The sequence below is a fragment of the Protopterus annectens genome, chromosome 9.part0 (genome assembly GCF_019279795.1).
Source record: "Protopterus annectens isolate FY-2018-M chromosome 9.part0, PAN1.0, whole genome shotgun sequence".
NCBI lineage: Eukaryota > Metazoa > Chordata > Ceratodontiformes > Protopteridae > Protopterus > Protopterus annectens.
In genome coordinates, this window is record NC_056743.1 from 932,263,178 (window position 1) to 932,288,184 (window position 25,007).

At 40.0% G+C, this 25,007-nt stretch overlaps 1 protein-coding gene across 1 annotated transcript in view; it reads left to right on the top strand.

Annotated features, from left to right (window-relative positions):
• Nucleotides 1-25,007, top strand: part of TIMELESS (timeless circadian regulator) — a 955,757-nt gene that overhangs the window by 366,435 nt on the left and 564,315 nt on the right. The window contains exons 11-12 of the mRNA XM_044083673.1: nucleotides 3,723-3,940; nucleotides 5,197-5,300. Of these exons, the coding sequence (XP_043939608.1) occupies nucleotides 3,723-3,940; nucleotides 5,197-5,300 (322 nt within the window). The remainder of the gene's footprint in view (nucleotides 1-3,722; nucleotides 3,941-5,196; nucleotides 5,301-25,007) is intronic.

The following is a 25,007-nucleotide window of genomic DNA, read 5'->3' on the forward strand; positions in this document are numbered from 1 at the left end:
TATATATATATATACATACATACATATATATGTGTGTGTGTATGTATGTATGTATATATATATATATATATATATATATATATATATATATATACACACATATATATATATATATGTGTGTGTGTGTGTATGTATGTATGTATGTATGTATATATATATATATATGTGTGTGTGTGTGTGTCTGTGTGTGATATCTATATATACATCCATACATGTATATTGAAGTAACAGAGAGAGAGAGAAAACCAGAATAGGAAGAGTGTACAGGATTCTATTCAAGATTTGTTTGTTGTCCAAAAACAAGATGGCATTATAAGGCTAGTCTTATACTTGTCAAGGATAAACAAGTTTAAGAAAAGCTTAAATTCAGTATGGTATCCTTGAAAACTCTTTTTTTGCCTCTTTTTCTCTCGTAAGCCTTCATGATCACCCCTAAACTTGAAATGCTATGTATATCCATGTATGCATTTTCAAAATAGATTTGACAGTACTACAGATTCAAAGTATGATGTGCTTACTTCCAACTTGCATCTTTGTCTTTTAGTTAGTCTTCTGCTCTCCAGATGTTCAAGAAGTGCCTGGCTCCAGGAATATGCTAACTGCATAACCAAGGGCATTTAACAACTACCTCGGAATGTATAATTGTCTAATTCAGGCACCAACTGTAGAGGAAGCAAAAACAGCACTGTAGTTTTCTTCATCTTGCTTCACTGTAGATGCCAGTATTCCAGATACTACCCTCCTGCCAGGTCCTGTTACCTGGTGACCTTATAGAGAGCTGTGAACTTGAGGGCATTCCTTCCCTTAGAAAAATGTTTTTTTTTTTTTACTTCATACTGTATAGCCACAGGATTGCATATTCAGATTAATGTGTAAGAGTTCCTTAGAATACTGGGATGCATGACATCTTCAGTTCTGATGGTCCGAAATCTAGGCTTCACATGATAGAACTCCAGTGGTGTCGAAGAAAGAAGAGTGTCTCATCCTCATGTTGCATTATGTCAAGAAGGAAAACTCATGGTGGATACAACATGCAATGTGGATAATTCATTCTGTCTGTTGCTGGGCAGTGTGTTACCTTGGATTCCTCAGATGTAGTCAGGGGGCCCAATCAGGGACAGTGATGATTCATCAGAATTGGGGACAAAAGCTTTAGGAAAAAGTACATCATTGCCGAAGAGATGAGGACAGTAATTTTATCTAGTGATCCTAAATATGCTTACAGAAAACAACTTGTTGATTTAGTCCATAAACAGGTTAGAAACATGGTGGCTTACCTTATACAGGCTGGTGCTCGAGGCCTGGTGCCTACTTCAAGTCAAACTTGACCCTTTGAACAGATTGCTACCCTCTCAGGAAAACATTCTTGTAATCCAGCTGGGCAGAAAAAGGCACACCCTAATGAATGGATATTGTACAGGGTATGTAGTTCTGTATTTGGTTCACAGATTGGGTGTACCAGAAATAGAACAGATGCCTTCTTAGTAAGCTAGGTAGACCTGCTTTTATACTAGTTTTTCCAAATCCTCCTTTACTCATATAATACAGAAGATAAAGGAGGACAGATAGAAGTGCTACTAATATCTCCCTTTTGGTTGAGACGGCAGTGTTTTTTATTTTCTCCTATTCACTGTGATAAGGACAGAACCTGAGCTGCACCTTCAGCGGGTAAACATCTTGACCGAGAAGAAGGAATAATTCATATTTCCCGACCTGAAAAGTCTAATGCTAATAGCCCAGATAATCTAGAATGTCATCCCCTTTAGGCACGTGTTTTCCAAAGGACATGCTTTCTTATCCTAAGGGATGCTAGTAAACCAGACACAAGAAAATCATACCTAACTGGAAATTGTTCTCCCTTTGATATAAGAGAGGAGGTCTATACCCTAATCGGACTTCAGTGCCTGTGATTGTCAAATATCTGTTCAACCTTGGGCTTCATTGATGGTTTATGTGTCTGCAGTTTCTCTTTGCTTACCATGTGATTCTTGTCTTTATTTTTTATCCATAAAGCAATTCCTTAAAGGGTATCTTGGAGTTGAGACTTTCCAAGGAAGTAACCTCTCCAAAATGGGACCTCGGTTATGTGTTTAGAGAGGTTTACGTTACCACTTTTTCAGCCAGGTGCTGGTAAACTTCTCAAGTACTTGACTTAGAAGATGGACATTTTATGTGCCAGAAGAATGTCAGAACTGCAGGCTGTCATGTGCAAACAGCCTTTTCTCATCTTCTACAAGGACCTTGGTAACACTGCACCAGTTCTACATTCATAGCCAGCCTTAGACATAGGCCAACTAGGCGGCTGCGTAGGGCGCAGCTCTACCAGGGGTGCAATTTCAGTATTTGTTTGGGGTAGTAGACCAAGATGGGGGCACCTGGTGGTGTGGTGGGGGATGCACTGGATCCCTTTTGGCTAGGGTACCAGTTGACCTAAAGCCTCTACAGTCTACATTGTTGCCCAAAATGGTGACAGAATTTTCCTTAAATCAGGCCATTAACTTTTGTTTTCTACATTGCCCCCTGGAGGAAAAGGGGAAGAGGGTTTGCTTGCCTTGGATGTACTTAGACAATTGGGAAGGGAAATGAGACCAGTTATTCATATCTTTTTCAAAGGATAGGGATGGTAGCTCTTTCTCTAAACAGACCATTTCTGAAATGGCTGGTTTACTGCATCTGTTTCTGTTATTCTTCCATGTCAAGATTGTACTAGAGCATGTGAGGGACCACCCTGTAAGAGGAGTAGTAGCTAGTACTGCCTTCCTGAGAGGAGTCAGCGCTCAGACCATTTTGGAAGCAGCTACCTAGTCATCTGTCCACACCTTCTCCAAGCATTTTAACATGAAGATTACCTCTAAAGCTACAGTATGATTTCTCATAGCAAGTAGCAACTTTTTAGAGCCAGCTGCTCACTTCAAGCGTTCTCACTACTACTGCATTTAACAGTATGATGATCATAGTACAGTTGTGTTAGGAAATTAACATAATTGCAGATGTTGGCGTATGTTCACTTTTGCAGTGGTATTTCCCTTCCACTACACCTTTACTTACTTTCCTTTGGGCATCTTGGGGTTGAGGTGTGTTAGTATCGAGTCACTTAACCATGTACTTTCGTCCTTTGCTTCCATTACAACTTGCTCATCCCTTTAGGTTGGGCAAAGAATCTGGAGAAGACCGGTTTGTTGTTACTTCCAGCTGGACTGCTTTTTTTTTTTTTATATAGAGTATTCTATCTGGGTGGCTCGTACTTTAGGAGCATTCTACATCCCCTTAGCTGATGGGGACAAGAAAAAACTAAGGTAGCATGGACAAATGTTCCCCCATATACCACAGATATGTTGAAGTTCTTAACACAACTGTACTTTCTCTTACACTGCTATCTTGTGCACACCTTAATCGTGTGGCAGTTACTTTGGTGCTTTTGAAAGAATCTTTGGAATGGCTTATTTTATGTAATGTTTATATTAACTGCAGTAGTCCGAAATTGTAGGGTTTATTTCTTTTTCAGGTTTAACTTGGGAGAATTAAGAAGAACATGCTGAGACAGTCCATCTGACAAATTTGAAATCACATTAACGGCAGAGCAATTCCATATCTGAGTAAAGGTCATTGTATAGCTAACTTGTATTCTTTTATTTTAATTATATGCAGAATTATGTAGTTTAAGTAAGACAGCTTGAAGCTTCACCTTGTCTTTTTATTAATGCAGTGTGCTTCTTTTCTAGGACAACTTGATTCGTGAAAAGAGCGAGCAGCATGATGAGACATATTATTTGTGGTCCATGGCTTTCTTCATGGCATTCAATCGGATGTACCGCTTTCGGGCAGAACTAGTTTCAGAAACTGTCAGTGTGCGGACTTTTCACTTCATTGATCAGAATCTTACTACCTATTATGAAATGATGCTAATGGACAAGAAAGAATACACATCTTGGTCAAGACGGTACAAAAATTTTATATATGATGATGAATTCCTTGAGTTGTGTGGATGAGTTGTGGGATATTCATGATTTCCACTTTACAGATGGATTGTATATTTCATGGGCTGGTGAAATTCGTTAGTGTGTGTGTTCCTTACATTCTGTGTATCTACAGATTTAGCTACTGTATAGGTGTTTTTTAGCAGGTTTTAAGACTAGTGCAACTGTGAGCTTTTTCCTTGACATTTCCAGAATTATTCTTGATTTGATATGAAGTTGAGAGACCTGGACTGAAATAACTGAACTGTGTTACTAGGGGTTATTGTAAACTCCTACATAAAGTAATATGTGGCAGGCTTTTAAAGCTGCCTTAATTGCCAATATTTCTTGGGTAATTGTCATTAGCTATTTAAATTTCAACATATTGGAAACACTAAGAATCTAGTACTCATTTACAAAATAGTTTTCATATACAGTAAAGCAGTATTGGAACTTCTTGCTTTTCTTCTCTCTTGTTTAGAGGCAAGACATTTACTCTTTCCAGGAGATCACTTTTTTTTAAATTAAGAAGGTTGCAAATGTCATTCTTTTGCAGAGAAGTGACCCCTCTTTTGGACTATGTAAATCTTACTACTGACCCCTCAGGGTTTGCTGCGATATGGGCAGAGCCCATATCAAGCTCCCTGACCATATCGTCACCATTTAAGGGAGAAATGCACTCTTATTGCTATGGAGTTTCTTGACCCTTAAGGACCAGCATCATTACACAGAACCCATACCAGACCTATACTGGTCCCAGACTAACAAGAGTGGAAATAATTGAAGAGATAGGCCCTGATAGCCATGAGGCTGTATTCCTTGGTAGAGTACGTCCTTGTCCAGGCTAATAAAGCTGGGAGCACTGAAGTTTGGATAAATAGTACATCTTGCTTCTTTCACGGCGAGCTGTGAAACTGGGTGGTGTAGGATTGGGTGGAACATGTGGAATATTACAGTACTCTGAGATGACAATCATTAAGATAGAGTAAATAAAGGCAAGTCTGTAAATTCTAGAAGAGGAGGGTAACATGTGGAAAGGAAAGATAAATTTAAGTAGCATTAATATGGAGTCCTATTTGTTTTGGCAATGTGCGTTTCACTTTTTTTTTTTTGCAATAATCTGTATTAAGATGGTTAATGCCCTTGCCATATCTCCAAGAAAGATTTATTTAGTTCTGTGCATGTATTGTGTTTAGATGATGATGATGAAAAAACAAAGTTTTATCAATTTCACCTTTAGAATGCACTTGGCTTTGAAGGCATACCAGGAGGTACTGATGACTATTAATGAAATGGATCATGCAAAAGACGAGGTTGTGCGAGAAAGCAGCAAAGTTATCAAAAGTAAGTCTTCCAGTTTTTTTTTTTCCCCATCATCTTCAGTTTTCTAGGCAGTATGTTCACCAGTGCTTGACAGCAGATTAACAGTGGCTTCGTCTGTCAAAGTTGCTTACTATATGGGTTTATTTATTGGGATTTTGCAAGTTCTGCTTTGGCAAATATTGATGACCAAGCAGATCATTTATACAGGCATAAACAATAATCATCTGAAAATGGGCCTGTTGAATGGACCTGGATTTAGCAACAGCATGCTGGAATTTTGCAGGGCAGTGGTGAATGTATGCGTACAGTATAGCGTTGGGGAAGGTGTTGGGAGGAAATTTTCCTCATAATGTCTGTTGTACAACTATTGTTTAGTTCCTGCACTACTCATTTATACCCCCAAACTCTGTTCTTGCCATTTTGTGTGACAGCTCAACCTTGTGTAATGCAGTACTTTTGTGGGGGGGGGGTTTGGATCTTGGGGATACCTTCATAAATACATGCAGAGAGTATGTATTTAGTTCTTTATGCTGCCTGTTAAAATTTCGACTTTGTTGGTACCTTGTTTATGATCTCTTAATTGTGAATCATCACTATTCCTTTGTATAATTAACATATTGAAATGTGACTAAATTTTTGCCTAGCAACTGTTAAGTGATTTATGTGGCTGGAGGAAGAAGAAATAAACTGTGCGATGTGGATTTGTAGTTGCCCTCCCCCTATGCTTTGTCTGAGCATATTTACGTCATCACAATTAGATATTCTGAACACATTTATTTGTAGAATTTAGTAAACCGCACAGTAGGAAAAAAGAAGGAAATGGGAGGGGTAGCTAGGTTGTTGTAAACAGTAGAGGTCTTGGGATCTTCCTTGATAAGAAGAAATTTCAGCAGCAGGCAAAAGAGCATTATTTTTGTAGCTAAAGCAAAATAGTATATGTGATGATTAGGCATTCTTTTCATAAAGCTGGTAGTAAATCATTATGGTTTCCTTTACCTTTTGTCTTATCTGAGGACTACAGTTTTGAGCTTTGTGTCATTTATAATGAAATGTTGTATAGTGTTGGCTGACAGCAATGCTGTTTACTGTACTTTCTCTCTGTGCCTCTGTCTCTCTGTCACACTCTTTTTTTTATGGTGGGGGGGGCTGTGCTGCCAGCTGTGAGGCAGGGTTGCCCCTAGCCTTGCCTATTTGTTCCCACTCGTAAGAGATTTGTCATTCAGGAAGTCATCAAAGAATTTTTGGTTATGTGTGTGCCTTGGATTTTTAGTTACACCCGTGCCTTGGATTTGGCTCTATATTACATGATCGAAGCTTTAGTTAATCAAATAACTAAAGTTCGATTACTAAATGTTGAAGTCCCAAAACTGTGAATGGCAGTTTCCACACAGGGAAACAATGCCATTGCCCATCTGAAAAAAAACAAAAAAAAAAACATTAAACACAAATCAAGTGGGAGGCTTTGCCCCCACACCCACCAAGCTAAATATACCAACTCCAAGATTGCTCCACATTGTAGAAAGGGCAAAATCTGCGTAACTGCCAAACAAATTGTTTGTGTGTGTGGAAATTGCCATTTGTGTTTTTGGGACTTGGACATTTAGTGATCGAGTTTTAGTTATTCGACTAACTAAAGGTTCGATCATGTAATATAGACCCATTGGATTTTTAGTTGCGCACGTGCAAAGGAGTTTTAGTTGCTCACGTGCCTTGGAGTTTTAGTTGCGTGCGTGCCTTGGAGTTTTAGTTGCGCGCGTGCCTTGGAGTTTTAGTTGCGCGCGTGCCTTGGAGTTTTAGTTGCGCGCGTGCCTTGGAGTTTTAGTTGCGCGCGTGCCTTGGAGTTTTAGTTGCACGCATGCCTTGGAGTTTTAGTTGCGCGCGCGCCTTGGAGTTTTAGTTGCGCGCACGCCTTGGAGTTTTAGTTGCGCGCGCCTTGGAGTTTTAGTTGCGCGCGCGCCTTGGAGTTTTAGTTGCGCGCGCGCCTTGGAGTTTTAGTTGCGCGCGCCTTGGAGTTTTAGTTGCGCGCGCGCCTTGGAGTTTTAGTTGCGCGCGCCTTGGAGTTTTAGTTGTGCGCGCGCGCCTTGGATCTTTACTTATGTGGACACCTTAGATTTTTAGTTGTGTGTGCCTTTGATAGGTTGGTGGACGATGAGACATGCAGTAGCCTTGCTTCCAGGAAGTTTGACCATTTCTGCAGTGTCTAGTTTCCTTTGACGTTATCTTCGCAGGAACCCAGTGGCAGATCCACCAGTGATGCATGTGGATATGAATGTTACATAAAAGTCAAAGCTGGGGCCAACTTCAGGTTCTGTTCCTCATGACTAAGGGGTGGGATCTTGAGTCATTTTATAAATAAAGTGTAGTAATTCTGCCTTTTGGGGCTCTAAATTCTCAAACCGCATAATCAGCTGTCAAAATGAAGTCTTCAAATTAATTGACTGAAGCATTAGAAGAAAGCTCAAACAGTTGATTGGAGCATTAAGGGAAATGTTTGGCATTACCTTGAAGACAAAACTGGTCTGCCTTGTTCAAGTCAATCATAGATGTGGCTGTTATGCTCTTCATGCAGCATCCATGTGTTGCAGTGGGATTTGTGGTTGTGGGCATGACTGGCTGAGGATGCAACCCATGGCGGAGAATGTGAAGCTGTAGCTTCTGAATTCTCTTTGGACCACTTCTCAAAATTAAAAAAAAAAACTGGAGACGAAGAGGAAGATGATGGAGTTAGTGATGTAGTTTTTCCACCCTGATGTTGATTGGAATTACCCTTTCAAGCATTGATCCTACTGCCATCATAATGGTAAACAATAACATTTGAAGGGGAGAAGTGGTTTTCATAAGAGAAAGGGTTAAAGAGATGAGAAAGTGGAGCATAGAGCAATTTGGTGCAGTAGTAACTCTGTCATGCATTTCCCCTCCTCCTGTTACCCCAGAATCATCCCAGCCCTTTCTGTCCTCCTCTACCCCATACAGACGTTTGGGAAAGACTCCTAGAAAACAGACGAAGGCTGCTAACTTTGTCACTGGGGTAAAGACTGAACTTCCTGTCTGTCCAAGAGTTGTATTGAATCCCATAATTGACCAGTGACCAAAGGCTTATGGTGCAACTCCCTTTTGACACTTCTTACTACAGCAACAAACAGCAGAGAGCATGCCAAAAGGCCTTGGGTTTCTACTGAAGTCTGTTTCTGGTGCCAAGAAAAAAATGTACATTGGAGAGCTATCCTAGATCTATTTAAGCTAAGTAAGGGCCAAAGATTATAATGTAGTCACTGTGTGCCCTTCTGCTCTACCTGCTTCTCTAAGCCTTGATGAGCACCTTGGAGTTAAAGGATACCTGCCTGCCTGTTTATATACACAGGAACTACAGGTGCTTTCTGATTTTCTTCTTTGCTCTTTGAATTAACAGCTATCCTTAGGGTCTTTACAAAATACATGGTTTCAATTGTACCATGTTACAGAACCTAGGACATATACACACTTGCCCTTTATCTGTATGAATACCTGGTCCAGGCCAAGACCTTGATGGATTTACAGAGAGCATTAACTTACAACCTGGATTGTTTACAGAGCCTGGTATTTTCTCTCATCTTCAACTTCCATCTAAAACCATCCAGAACAGCAGTCATTCTAGGTACCTTATTGGACTCTTACACTCAGAAGACTTTCCTCCCCAACACAATATAGATTTTCTGATCTATTTTTTTTTCATGGGACATCTCAAAAGAACTCTGCCTTGGCAAATAAATTCCTGAAGATCCTATGATGCATGGTATTGACTCTTTGGTCCCCCTCTAAAACAATCACATGAGAAAATTGAAAGATATTTCAAAAGTAGGTAGCACCAACTTACCAAGTCACTGGAAGAGACTGTGCCTCTACTGCCTTGTGTAAGGTGAAAGATCTCATGGAGAAGACAAACAGTACGGATAAACATGGGTGTTCTTCAACACACAGTTGTGAATCAAACAGTCACCACCGATGCCTCAGGCACAACCTGGGGAACCCACTTAGACCACAGAATGCAGGAAACCTGGGACTAGAACCTTCTCTCTTCCATGCAGGGAAATAAGGGCTATTGTACTGGCATGAATGGCATTCAAGCCACTCTGGGATCCTGTGGTTTACTCATTATAAGAGAATGGTCAGTAGTGGTGTGGTACATAAGCAAAGAAGGGTGGACTTGGTCATACCCTCTGTATAGGCTTTCTGTACAGGCATGCAAGATGTCCTTGGAATCATGCATGACTCTCAGAGACTTGTACATCCCTTTTCTAGAGAAGGCCTTGGCAGATCTACTGAACACAGAACAAATGCAGAGTCCGCATGAAGGAGTGTTGGTCAAGGATCTTTCATTCTGCCCCCTCCCCAATCTGTGTGTGTGTGTGTGTGTGTGTGTGTGTGTGTGTGTGTGTGTGTGTGTGTGTGTGTGCACGTGTCTGTATCTCTGTGTCTCACTTCTATGTTTTGGTCCCACCCACAGGCAGGGTGTACTAAAAATAGACTACTTTGCTTTTCCAAGCATCTGGCATCTGAAAAATGTCTGCCCTACAACACCATGCAAGGAGGTATGGGCAGTGGATGCCCCTTACTTCAAATGTGCAGGCCTGTTTCTGTATCCTTACTCTGCAGTACTCATACTCTGCAGTGTGATTGGGAAGATATGTGAAGACAGACCAAAAATGATGCATATAGCACCCTTTTGGTCAAGGCAGCATTGGTTTTCCATCTTGATGCAAAAAGCAAGGGAGAAAAACAGTACTTCTCAGCATGTGCATGTACTCCCCCATCTCAGGGGGACACTGATACAGCTCAAATTGTGCACAATCAAACTGACAAGCATGGACAGTGTTGCTGTTACCATTAAGGCACATTTACTCAGAGGACATGTTAACAATGTTGAGGGAGACAGAAGGTCTAGTACTAGGAAATCCTACAAATAAATTGAAGAGGCTTCCTCTCTGGTGCTAGAAGGAATAATCAAGATCCCATTTCTGATAGTCAGTGATTTTCTTAACATCTGTCTGAGCTTTTTCGTACAGGACTAGCCTTTCCTATATTGAAGATAATTTTGTCTGCTATTTTAGCTTGCCTACCAATGTAACTCCCTTTAATCTTTTTTGCTACCAGTTGCACAGTTTTGTTTTTAGTGGATTTTTACACCTGAGCGCCCCTAGGAAAGTAATGAGTCCGCTGTGGCATTTTTGTTCTACAAATGTTAACCCAATCTTTTTTTTCTGAACTGGTGTTTATAGCATCCACTGAGTTCCTGACTTGGAAAACAACACTTTTGTGTCCACTTTAGTGAGAAGAATATCTGAACTCCATACAATGATTTGTAACAACCCCTTCCTAGTTTTTCATAGGGACAGGGATAGCTTACTGGTTAAGTCTCCTTTATGCTTAAATTCTTTACACAATTGCTCTTAACCATTCCATTCAATTTACCAGTCTTTTTTACCTAATCTGTAGATTAAGGAGGGGGGGATTTTGCATTCTTGGGTTGCTCACTGGCAGGTGAGATCTGCATAAAATCAACAGTGTAAAAGGTGAGCAACAACGTATGTTTTTTGCTGTTAACAAAGAAGCACACTTGGGCTGTAAATGCACCATAGCCACATGAGTGGCTCATTGTATTAACTTTTGTTGATGTTATGGAAAGGCCCTACAAGATCATAGGCTTACAAGGTAGTAGCACTACAGCTTCTGCTATTGTGGCTATTAGAGGGCTGAGTACCCAGGAGATTTTGGATTCAACCACCTGGTCCTCTGGGTACATTTTGTGTAAGCACTACAGACTGGACATTCTGTCCAGAAAGGGAACTGGTTTCAGCACTGTTCTCCTTCAGGGCCAACTGCAGCTTGCCCTGGGGCAGTAGCCAACTTCCTTACAAGTTAAACTTTAGGCAGCATCCATACAGTGATTGTTGTAACAGTGATCCATATGAAGAATTTTGTGCAACTGTATAAGGAGCAAAAAGTATTGGTAGTTCATGTGTGATTAGCTTTTCAGTGTAGTTTTGATTCTTCCATCCCAACTTGTGTATCTGTGGGTATCCAAAGACTATGGTGGGTTACCAGATCCCTACCACCAGTTCCAGTGCCAGCCATGGTAAGAAGGGTATTAGAGTTTTCTTGGTCTTATCTGTGGAGAACCAGTATTCTTGGGATTCTTAGCACAAGACTGGGGTGTAGGTCGCAGGTGAGCTCCCTGTAGTATTGGTAGTTTGCCCAGGATGTAACTTAGGAGCAGCCTACAAGTAAATTTTTGGTTAGTTGTCCTTGGATAAAAAGAAAGGAAGATGGTAAAGGATGCCACCTTTATATTAGGAGCATACAAATGTGGAGTCGGTCCAGTCAGAAGGAGAGATGTGAAGCTCTGGACATTGGGCTATCTACACTGGAAAAAGATCCCTGCAGTGCTCATCACTGTAGCATCAGTCATTTTAACTTATAATGTTATGATGATTTACTTACACAGTTTTACTCTCTGTGGTGAACTTCAGCGTAGTTATTTTCGAAATAGTGCCAAAATTAAAGATTCAATTTTCCATCTGAAAAAAAGACATGGAAAGTATTTAGTGTTGGCTGCCAGAGTTCAAGCTTCAAGGAAAAAATGCAGATTTGTCGTATATTGATTGGCGCAGTCAAGTAAACCTTTGTGCTGTAGCTTTTTGTAAATTAAATTTGTTCCTTTTTAAATAACCAAACTTTTTATTTTATTGCTGTATATAAAATTTAACTAAAATGCTTGGCAAAGGCGCACACTGTGATGCTAGAAGTAAAGCAGCCAATTTTTTTTCACTCAATAATTGTATTTGAGAGCATGAGTCACCACTAAGTCGATTCCAGTAAAAATATTTCATGCAATTTAGACTTTGAATTTTGAACTTGTATTGCTAAAATAAGTACTGGTTGACTGTTTACTTTACAGTCACTCACTGTTCCATTTTACATGCATTCTTAAATCCTTTTGGCAAACTATTATTATTTTTTTTTTTGTACAGCCAGCATGACAGTCCTGCATTTAATTTTGCCACCATTTGACTACTACTGTTGCGTATATGTTGCTTTTACTTTGTGATTTTGCACTTATTGTGTGAAACTACTGCACAGGAATACTGGCAGTTCTGAATAAGTGGAATATGTCAACCAACTTGTTTAAATATAGGGTATTTTCTAAGATTAATTAATTAATATGGTACTGCTCTCAAAATAAAAATGTGCTGTTGATAAAACAACTTTTTATTTAGGGTATTGTACTCTGCTGCTGCCCAGATTATATTACAGCCCTGGCATCCTTTTTATCTTTTGCCTTGTATTTGTAACAGTAAGAGGGTATCGGTTTATTCTGGGATTTATGAAAAATACTGTTTGTTGGAATAAAATGCCATGCTGAGAATTAGAGACATGACGTGTGCTTGTAACACTCCACACAACAGACCATATTTAAATTAGAAACAAAACATAGCGTAATAAAGCACAATATCTGTACTACAGCACAGATCCTTTTGAATTGCTTTGCTGACGTGTACCTCAGTGCTTCAGCAATGACTCAGTAGCAGAAACGAAGTTCACTGAGGCCAGGGAACTACATGAAAGCCTTGTTGAATGATTCACTGCCAACAAAGATTAAACTATTAAACATATATAGTGTGCAGAAGAGGGCCAGAAATCCCCAAGGTCCACTTCACTTAGCTGTGTGTTAACTTTGAGCGTGTGCATCTTGGGTTAAGTGCCTCATTGCCCTTGTTGTTGAGGGTTGGGGGTAGGCCATAAGCAGATACATGGAATGGCCATTCTACTGTGCCATACTACTGTCTGCACTGCGCATATCGACATCAAGCTGGTTTTACACTGCATAACATTCAAGGCAATGTATTCTCATGAATCACTGATTCATGCTACTGACAGCGCTACACCAGTCAAACTGTTTTTCTAGCCTAACCATGCTCTCTTCTTTCATGAATCCTGAACTAGGGCCTTCTTACACCTTAGTGGTAACATGGGCTCACTTGTTTAGGGCTTGGCTCAGATATCATTTGTGCCCCTTAGGATTGTCTTAACACTGACCTTATTTTGTACTGATTTTGCTAGCTTAAAAGTTAGATGAAGTGTGTTTAAAGATTACCCCGACACACATTGTTGATTTGTCCCCGAAAGTTACATTCCTTTTAGTTCAGAGGTTCATAGGAGGTTACTAGGCTATTGGCCCTTTACAAGCCTAGCCATGTTATACCCTTGTTCTTATTGACCAAGTTGCATGGTCTATATGTGCAGCACAAATCTACGATCAACACTGATTGTCCTTGTCCAGGAGGGATGTAGGTGACACCCCAGGGGTAAATTTATGGTCTCCCGTACAGTTTTCTAAGTTACGCTGACATAGAGTCATTGAGGACCTCTGTTTTACATGAATTGGGAGTTTGTTCCACAGGAGTGGTAGCCTTTGGGGGACATAGCTTTCTCTCCAGCATGTTTTGTTAATGTCGCATGCTAGGTTAACATACCTAGAAGAAGCGAATCTTGTTCTATTTGACTTGTGGATGTGCAGCATTTTCATTATTTATTTATTGACATTTGTTAACCGGGTTTGTCCAACTGGGCTTGTGGCCCATTTTCAGTGGAGACCCGAGGAGAAAAGCTCCAGTAATACATTTTAAAACAAGTACAATTTTAAACAATATTGATATAGCAGTTGTAGCAAAACGATTCACATATGTTGGGTTACATGCATAAAGTTAAAGTTGCATTAAAAAGAAGCTAAGTAACAATTTTACATTAATATAGTTCAATAGGTCAACAATAAACATTTTTTGTTTGTATAAAATTGTGCAAATGCATAGTAGACACATTGGAGAGAGAGGTGTAATGAGGTACTAAGTATGGTCCTTTTGAGGGTACATAAAGGGAAGCAAGATTAGGTAGGGTCATGGCAAGGGCAGGTTCTGGAATTGAGAAAATAAGCTTTTAGTTCATTTTTAAAGTGTGAGGTGTGGGAGATTGAACGCAAGTCAAGGGGAAGTTTGTTCCAAGCCATGGGCAAGGGAGTGTTTGTAGTTTGCCTACTGACCTTTTTGGGTGGTAGATATCAAGTAATTGTTGGTTAGAAGTACGGAGGGTCCGGGATGGGATGTATATGGAGACTAAGGAAGATAGAGATGGACAGAATAGAGTGTAGCATATGAAATTGATAAGATAGCAGAAACTGGGAAAGTTCAAGCCATTGAAGAGAGTTTAAAGAAATGCAGTGGTGTGAGTTGTATGGGGAGTTAGTAATGAATCTGGCTATTTTATGTTAAGTCTGTTGCAGTTTGTTTAGAGTGGAGGCCTGGATATTGGTAAGAACTGAGGCGGCGTATAAGAGGGAGGGGAGGAGGAGTGCCTGGCCCAGGGTAAGTCTAGATTCAGGGGTTAGGAATTTTTTGTTCCGATATAGCAGATCTAGTTTCTGTTTTTTTTTTTTATATACATTGGAGTATGTGTAGGTTGAACTTGAGTTTGTCATCGATAATGACCCCTAGGAGTTTTGTGTGGGTGTCAGGTTAGATGTTTGTATTGTTAGAAGATGTAATAAAAAAGGAGGTTTTGTGATGAGAAGGAGAACGGGGAAGGAAAAGTAGGAGTTTGGTCTTTTTGGGATTTAGGATCAATAGGTTGTGAGAGAGCCATTGTTCAGTGGATAGTAGGGCCTGTTAGGTCAGGGAGTGTATTTCAGGAATGTTATTTGAGATGGATATAAGTGTGGAGTCGTCGGCATACTGAATAAGGGAAGATTCTTTGCATGAGGTGTAAAGATCATTGGTGAAGATGTTAAAGAAAAGGGGTCCCAGGATGGAGCCTTGGGGAACACCAGTGGAGATGGGAAGGAAAGGTGAGGAGGATGAGAGCCATTTGACAGATTGTTCCCTGCCAGATAGGTAACTATTAAACCAGGCAAGTGTGGAGGGGGATAGGTGGAGATTTGCGAGTTTGGATAGTAGTTGAGGATGAGAAACAGTATCAAAGGCTTTGGAGAGATCTAGGAAGAGACAGGAAATGAGTTTATTGTTGTCTAGGGCCTCTGCAATGATACGAGTGAAGGAGAGGATGGCAGTGGTGGTGCTGTGGTGAGGACGAAATCCATGTTGGGTAGGGTTAAGTAAGTGGTGTGTGAGGAGGTGATTGAGAAGCTGTGAGTGAATACATTTTTCTAATATCTTGGAGAGGGGGGACAGAATGGCAATGGGTCGGTAGTTTGAGGGGTCAGTGGACTTTCCACTTTTATGAAGAGGGATAGTGAAGAAAGATTTCCAAAGGGTGGGGACAGTTGATTCCAGAATAGATCGATTAATTAGTATAGATACAGGATAGGCAATTGAGTCAGCAGCAAGTTTGAGGAATGTAGGAGATCGATTGTCAGTGGAAGGAGAGCAAGGTTTTAGCTTGAGTAGTAGAGATTTGATGTAAGTAATGGGAAATGGCTCAAAAGAAAACAAAGTTGTGTTATTGGGACCTGGATAGGTGGGTGTCGAAGTAGAGTTTGGCTTAGAGATTACCAGATTTTGGATGGAAGAAATAAAATGTTTATTCAGGAGGGTAGCTGTTTCCTGAGAGGAAGAGTTAGGGTATGGGAAGGGATTAGAGGGCTTTCCAGGATAGAGGCTGTTGTTGAGAGTTGACCAAAATTTTTGAGGATTGGATTTGTTGTTAAGCTGAGCAGAGCTATAGTATAACTTTTTGTCATTAGTTGTATGTTTTTTTTGCAAGGTTCCTCAGTTGCCTGTATTTTTGAAGAAAAGGTGATTGCTTAGTTTTAGGCCAGGTTTTCCAAGCATGATCTCTTTGTTTCATAAGGGACCTAGTCTCTTTGGAGAGCCAGGGAGCATGGTTTGATTTTTACTCTGATCTTCCTAGAGGGAGCTAAGGAGTTTAGAGTATTCATGAAGATGCTATTGAAAGTGCTTACAGCATCATTTAGGAGGAGGAGGTGTTTTAGGATGGACCAATCTATGTTGTGGAGAATGGAGTTAAATTGGGATGAATTGAAAGTCGATAGTTTTTGACAGTCTTTGATAAGGTGGGGTTTAGGAATATAGGAGTAGTGTCTTAAGATGGTGGTAGGGAGATGATCACTGAGGGAGTCAGGTAAGGTGGTGGGATTGTGGTATTGGTGGGGGGAATTGGTAAGGATCCAGTCTATGATGGAGCTGGAAGTGGAATTTTTATGGAAGCGTGTGGGAGATGTTACAAGTTGGTGGAAGCCGTGTAGGTGGATACTGAGTTGGGGGGAGTCAGTTGTGAGTTTGGACCAATCAATGTTGACATCACCAAGGATAAGTGATATGGTATGTTGTAGGAGAACCAGGATAGGATGTTTTCAAGAATGGGCAGATTGTTACCAGGAGGAAGGTAGATAGAGGCAATTGCAAGTTTTTTTGTGGGGCTTCAGATGGCAGTTAAGGATCATGATTTCAGCTGTGAGGAAGTCCGGAATTGGGGAAGGGTACGGTGAGAGGTTAAGAATGTTTGAGTAGAGCATGGCCATGCCACCACCTTTTTTTACAGGTCTGTCAGATCGGAAGATATTATAACCTGGTGGGAGTATTTCACTATTTGAGATTTGTGGCTTGAGCCACGTTTCAGGTAGGAAGAGGATGTGAGGGGTATTGAGAAGGGTCTGAGACTGCTCTGTAGGCCAGGCACAGTTTGCCTCTCAGCAGCTTACAAGATACAGAGAATAGTGACAGGGCCTTTAGTTTGTCCATATAGGTCATGTGTTTAAGGCCCTGAATTTTCTTGGTGAGAAACCTCTGAGATCTCTCCAGCTGCTGCAGGTGTCTGGTGAGATACATACAGCAGGGAGCATTGTACTCTATTAGTGGTCTGATGATGGATGAGTACAAGGGAGTAATAACATCCTTGGCTCTGGATGCAATGCCTTTACTTATGAGATGTGCAACAAAGAAGCCCTTCCTTACCACTGTGGACACATGGTGATCGAAGTTAAAGTTGCTATTAACCTGTGTTCCCAAATCTCTCACCACGGGGTTTGAACTAAGGGGTTACTGTTAATATTGTCATTTGCAGGGACTTCCCCTTTGCCGAAAGGGATGATAATGCATTTTTTTGCATTTAGTTTAAGTCCGTGGCTTTGGCACTAATCACTTGTCTATGTAAGCCCTTTTTGTAGTATGTCACCCTCATTGAGGGACTCAGTGATTGCACCCAATTTGCAGTCATCAGTGAACTTGTTAAGCCACAGGACATCTATTTTCATATGAACTTCTGAACAATAGATTTCAAACAGTAGGGGGCCCAGCACAGATCCTTGTGGTACACCTCTGGTAACTGATCTGCTGGCAGAGGTAGAATCCCCAACTCTGAGTATATGCATTCTGTAGGTCTATATCATTTCACTGAAAATTAATTTAATTGAAGCTTAATTCATTGACACATATTCACTGAAAGCTCACTTCACTGGAAACCCATTTCACTGAAACTCATTTCGTTGAAAGGTATATATGGCCTGTTCCCCACTGTTGTGCGATCCTGGAGTTAGTATATAAAGTAAGGGGGAGTGTGGGGGGGAAAGCCCCCCACATAAATTGGTTATAGGTTGTCTTCTGGAAGAATTTATTCATTACACTTGTAAGTATCCATCAATATGCTTTAAAAGATTTGCATTATGTGGGGGATACGCCACCCACACCCCCCAATGTGGGGGCTGTGCCCCCCCACGCCCCCTTACTTTATATACTAACTCCAGGATCGCACAACAGTGGGGAAAAGGCCATATATACCTTTCAACAAAATGAGTTTCAGTGAAATGGGTTTTCAGTGAATATGCGTCAATGAATTAAACTTCAATGAAATGAGTTTTCAATGAAATATAGACCCGCATTCTGTCGGTGAGCCAGTTGGCTTACCCATCTAGTGACATATGAGTTAATTCCTAGCTGAGTGAGTTTCTCAGTGATGCCTGAGTGGGGGATTACATCAAAAGCCTTGGCTAAGTCAGGATAGGCTGTATGTACTATTTTGCCTTCATCCAGGGCTTTGGTGACATTCTCGAAGAACTCCACCATGTTTAATAAGCATGATCTACCCTTAACAAAGCCATATTGTGTCTGGTCAAGAGTTTGAAGGTCACCCATGTCTTTGTTGATAAGGTCCTTGATAACTCTCTTCATGGCCTTGCAGATAAGGCTGGTTAGGCTTATAGGGCTATAGTTCCCAGGGTTGGTTGATGGACCCCCTTTGTGCAAGAGAATTTCTTTTGCTGATTTCCACTCTGCTGGGACAAAGCCCGTACTTTGACATTGGTTGAAGAGTGCGCCAAGTGGTTCCACTACAACGTGTTTTAGACCATGTAGTAGGCACCCCGGGATGTTATCTGGTCCCATAGAGGCTATGTGTTTGGCCATGGAGAGTGTGGTTAATGCTTGTTCTTTGGAGATGCTAAATAGAGGACTGGTGACAGATATGCTTTGAGGCACATCTGGTGAGGATGGGGGGGGCAGAGTCTGCGCCAAATCTATCTGCTAGCAAGTTGGTGATGTCCTCAGGGTCAGTATGAGTAGTACCATTCACTACTAACTCAACACAAAGCTGGGCTTTCTGTTTTAGATTTCTGACATAGCTGAAGAATGCTTTGTGATTATCCTTCACTAGGGATCCCAGTTTAGCTTGGTAACTGGCTTCAGAGGACTTTACAAGATATCTAATTTGATTGCTCAAGCTGTGGCAGGTTTTTTTCCTCTGTTGAGTCAGTTCCTTGTTGTTCTTGGACATTAGTTTCTTCCTGTCGTCGTATAACCTGTTTATGCTTGATGTCCACTTGGGTGGCTTGTTTTTTTGTGATCTTGTTTTGATCCATTCAGGTACAGCCAAGTCTGTACATTTGTATAGGTGTTTATACAGGGCATTTGTGTACATCTCTTTGTAGGAGTCATTGTTGACAGTGGTAGCAGGAGTTTGAAACTATGTATGCCATCGCTTATGAGGCTATCGTTTGTTTTGGAGAAAGTTTTCATCCTTTTTGCTGTTGGGGGGTTTAGGAATGATCATTACTTCGAATGAGACTGATTTATGATCAGACCTTTCCAAGGAGGGCAACACACAGGGGGTAATTCAGAGACCCTCTATGCTGGTGAGTGCTTAAGTCTAAGACATTCAAGCCCCTTGTGGGGTGCAGGCCATCTGTTCAGAGCATTTGTATTAACAAAGTCCAGGAATCTTAGGGTGAGCGTATTTATGCTCATATATGGCTCCCAATCGATGGGAGTATAGTTGAAATCGCCCATGACCAAGGTGTTTTTCTGTATAGTGAGTGACTCAAGTAGTTCCAGGTAGGCAGAGTGGTTTTCATGGTTCATGGTGGGGGACCTTTTGCTAACAGTGATATTTAAGGGGATTTTACCTACAGTTAGTCGGACTTGGCGTCGTACCATTTGACAAGTCTTGAGGTGTATTTGTCTTTAATGTTGATGGCTTTACCTCTACCTTTGGTTATTCCATGCTTGTTTTGACGTCTGAACATGTGGAATGCATTGTAGCCTTGCATGGCTGGGGTGCTGTCAGTGACCTTAAACCATGTCTCTGTGACTGCACAGACATTGGCATCTTCCAGGGTGAGGAGTGCTTCCAGTGAGTGCAATTTCTGATTTAGACTCCTAACATTAAGCAGCATAACCTTAAATTTGTCTAGTGGATTTTTTTACTTTGGTAATTTTGTTGTTATGACATTGCCTAAAAAAGGCACTAGTTACAGCTTCATTTTTGTATATCATTATATCGGTAACCTGCACACTCCTGATGGTCTTTATCTTCTTTAAGATAGGATTGTCGTCCCTACAGTTTTGTTTGCTAGAAGGTCCTCCTTACTGCTTTACAAATCCAGTTATAACTGCTTTTATGTTTTCTTGCTAATGCTGAAGAGGAACAGCTGAGCTTACTGAGCTGTGTTCTTTCAGCACATTACGTTAGCATAATTTTTAGTGAAAAGACCAATTTTTGCTACAGTTTTCAAAACTGCTACTTAGCTGGGTCCAACCATGATGTGCAGGTAATCTAATCTCACAATAAAGCTAGTTTTTCTGGAGTCTCCATATCAGGACAGAGAGCATGAAAAATGTTTTGTAAGAGCTTCTTCTCTCTGTTTAAAAATGTCTTTGCTTCTAAAATGTTTGCTTTTGTAGTAATCATAGTTCATTTACTTGCAGTTCTGTAGTCTTGATGTGTGATAAGTCGTTATGGCTAAAAGTATCTAGGAAAAAGTATACTTGAATACGTTTTTTGGATGCAGCCTGCAACAGTTCAAAAACAAATATGTTACTGATTTGAAGGCTAAGGTTCGCTGAAGTTTAGTGACAGGGGAGAGAGAATTCATCTGGAGATGGTGTATGTTTTGGATTGTTTATATTTTTTCTCTCCAATGTTTTCCATTTATGTAGCTATTGCAGTTTCATAAAACATCAGTAGCATCTGCACTTTAGATGTAACTGTCCTTCTACTTCATAGGTAGGTACTAGGCTATTGGCCTGAGGGTCTACATAAGCCTAGCCAATAAGGTTCCCTGGCTTACTCCACCCAAGAAAGTCATTTTCCTGTGCCACTGTCGAGCAGACACACAGAAGTGATCCCCGGGGTGTATTTCCTATTTCCCATCCACTCATCAAGATTTTTCTTGAAGAGTGCTAATGAAGAACTTTGCTTGACATAGATGGGTATCCTGTTCCAGAGTATGGGAAGTCTCTGGGACAGGAATCTATCCCTCCAGAATGTCCTGTTTATTGTGGTGACAAAGTTTAGGTCCCTAGAGCTTGTAGCTCGGAGGGAGGTCAATGAATATTGCTTAAAAACTGTTTTGATAAGTGTTTTAGAAGACAGTTTGTTCTCAGTTAATTTTTTAGTTATTAATTGTTTTAAGGTTTAATTTGGTTGAAAGAATGTTTTCTATGAAGTGTCAGGATCTCTTTGTTAAAGTTTCAGTTTTTACCACAAAAGATTTGATACAGCCTTTCTTATAGCAGGGATTAGTACACAAGATAGAAATACTGAGCAGGAATGCTACTGTATCAAATGTTGTATTACAGTGAGAGCATGAACTTTTCTCAAAGTGTGTATTGCATATATAATTATGTATTCTTTAGTATCCTGGAAAAAAAATGGCCCTTCTATACTAGTTAGAGCAAATGTTTATTTTTGCGTAAAAAAAAAAAAAAACATTTTGTGTTGCTGAAAGAATCACACGTATTTCAGACTGGGTACATTGGAAATTAAGCATATCTGGATATCATGCAGTTTGTTTTGCTTTTTACCTTTTGGGTGGACCTAAAGGTGTAGTAATATTGGAAAGACTAAGGATTCCTTTTGAGAAGACAGAACAAACATCTAATAGAAAAGGTAGATGTGGCAGAAAAAGGTAGGTTGAAATATAATGTGTTTATATTAGTTAATCTACATACTTCGTGGAACATCTGAACTGGAAATGGTATGGATGCTTGGGGACTGGATTGCCAATCAAAAGTGGTTAGTTATATGGGCATATAACATGGATATGTTTTTTCTTGTTTTGGATGAAATGCATTTGGTTCCTTGTGTAAGGAAGACACCTACATTAGGGAAATTCATAAATAAATATGTATATACTATGGGAATGGTAGATTTATACAGGATAATGAATCCGTCACAATCAGCGTGTACATGTTTTTCATACAGGTTTATGTCGTACTGTGAAATTGACAAAATACCGGTGGAAAGAAATATACTTATTTGATATATATACTGGATACCTTCCCAATAGTGCTCTCAGATCATGATCCTTTAATGCTAAAAATGCATCTGGATCGGTCCCAATTTGACAGTCACTGAAGACTTAATTTCTTTGTCTGGGAGAGTAATTCAAGTTGAGTTTTGAAACTTAAATCAGAAAGAACGATGATTACAGAAAAACTGGACACTATCAAAATTGATTTAGCAATGTTTCTGAGGAAATTTATCTCAGGAAAACAAAGTCTTTTGTAACAGTTTGGAACAATACCAAACTGGGTTTAGTAAATAAATGATATGATGTTATAAGGAAAGGTTATTGGTACAGAACATAGAATTAAAGAAACACAAGATAAGTGGAAAACATACAATCTGAAATTTTGAAGTGGCATCTGAAACTATGGGTCTTTGAGATTAACACTAATTTGACTTTGCTATCTCGACATCACTTCTAGTAAACAGCAGGTAGGCAGTTAATAAAATAAAGGTGCACTCATCAGGGAAATGCTGTTAACACAACAGGAGATGATAGAAAACTGTTTTGCAAGATTTTATGAACAGTTTATGTAGAATGCAGCAGATGTGAAAGAGCTATTAGGAATTGTGGATTAACTGATTTTTTAATTATCTACATTTGAATAATCTTTATCTGTTTTTGAAGGAGTTTACAATACAGGAATGAATCAGCTGTTTGCTGACTTGGACAAAGATAACTCACCCGACACTGATGGCCTTCTGTATATCTTGAGACTAAATAAATGTTTTTTAATTATTTCATGGTTATGGTTTACTATATCCTTAATTCATCTGCCCCCTTCCCCCCATACTGGAGGCAGGCAATAATTGCTGCCATTTTGAAGCCTGCTAAAGACTATCTTCAGATAATCTTATCCCATCAAGTATTTGCATTTAGCCATGATTATCAACTTTTTGCTGCCCTCTAAGCTAAAATGTTTGAAGGCTGGATAGAGTACTTAGTCTGTTGATTGACTTAGACCAAATGTGATTTGTACCTGCCAAAATTACTAATGATAATATGATGAAAAATTGCTTGTTAATATAACACACCACTATAACGTAATCACCTTTTGTTAGTAGCAAGTCTACTACTAGATATGGGCAGTCATTGCTAAGATCTTGAGTTTAGGGAAGATCCTTTATATTGGGTTTCTCTCTCTCAATTTCTCCCAAGTCTTTTGGGTTTCTGATACCATGATGGGAATGGTCCCGATTTCTAAGTCAAAGTGGAAATTAAAGTTCATGAAATTAGTATTGTTTCAATCTTTGATGTCAGCTAAAAGTGCTCTTCGCAGCACCTGCAGTTTGCCCAGTAATTACTCCTCCTGCAATTTGTACAGGGTTACATGTACTGGTAACATATCTAAATATGATTGTAGATTCTTTTTGAAAAGACTTGTTGCTCCTGCTACTGTTGGAGCTGTCTGGGTATCTTTCTTCTACATTGTTCTTGTTTCTGCCTGCAGATCCTGATATTTTATGACTTTGTGTCTCTCTGTATGCAAGACACTATAGTCACTGGATGTGACAATTTCAGTGATCATCGTTACGTTTGTCTTCTTTTCATGGACCACTGTATCCAGTTTTCTAGCATCTATCTTTTGAACTGTTGGTAATGGGTGATCCCATGTGATGTAGACTTTATCATTTTCTATGATGCTTTGTGGCTCATGTTTCCAGTGATTTTCAGCCAATTTAATACCATAATGTTTTCACAGTCCCCAGTGCAACAGTCTTGCCACATTATTATGCCTTTCAGTATACAGTCCTTCTGCCATTGGTATGTCACAACCAGCAACAAGGTGTGCCACTGTTTCCAATTCTGTTTTACAAAGCTTACATTTGTCTGTTTCTCTCACGTTTAATGGACTTTGTAAACCAACGTGTACGTAGCCCACTATCTTGGGCCGCAAATATTAACCTTTCATCTCTTGGTTTGAATTTGCCTCTCCTTAACCATTTCTGCGTTCATTCCTGATCAGTATGAGGTTCTTCCAGGAGTTCTCTATACTTGCAACTATATTTATGTTTTTTCCACATTTCTTGCTTTCTCATCTGGTCCTTCACCTTGTATTCTTTCTTTTGGTTTTGACATAATCAGTTGCTGCCTGATTTTTATCTGCTTCTAATTTGATTTCCATTCCTGCTCGACACCAATATACTTCTGCTAGCCTAAGCAGAGAAGTAATCCTAGATTTATTCTCCCCATGTTTCAAAACTTTCATTATGTTTGGGTCTTGTGAGGTCAGCAGATATGTGTGCAGTCCCACGATTGCAGATCTATACATATAATCAGTTTCAAGGAGGTCCATCCCTCCTTTGGAACGGGGAATATATAATCTTGGTATGCACTGATTTTTATAAATCATTTGGTAGGCATGAAACATCCTTCTTGTTTTCCTGTCTAATCTGTTATTTTATTTTATTTTACGTTTGTTGACTGGGATAGTCTGACTGGATACATATCCATTTTCAGCGGAGGCCTGGGGAGAAAAGCTCCAAGATAATAATACACATTGAACATTTAGTAAATGCTAGTTTCAAGCAGATTACAGTCATAAGACGACAATAAATTGGTTTATAGCTTGGATTTTGTTGCTAGATGTTAATGCTGCTTTCAGGATTAATTTAAGTCTTCTAAAGTATTCCTTACCAAGTTTTATTCGCACTTGTTCATGTTTTATTGTTGATCCTTCATCAATTCCCAAATATGTATACACTCCCTTTTGCTCAAGTTCTTTTATATCACATTTTTGTCCTAAACTGATGATGTTCTTCGTGTTTCACTTTGCAGTCATTACATTTGGGTAATCCTGCTGGCAGGTTGCCCTCAGTCGGCCTGAATTCCAAGGTCCTGGGTCCTGTTCGGCTGCTGTCACCCCTTCTCTGACGTCAGGTCGTCAGGTGTATAAAAGAAGCAGCCAACGCCATTTTCTTTAGTCCTTCTTGCCGCGTGGT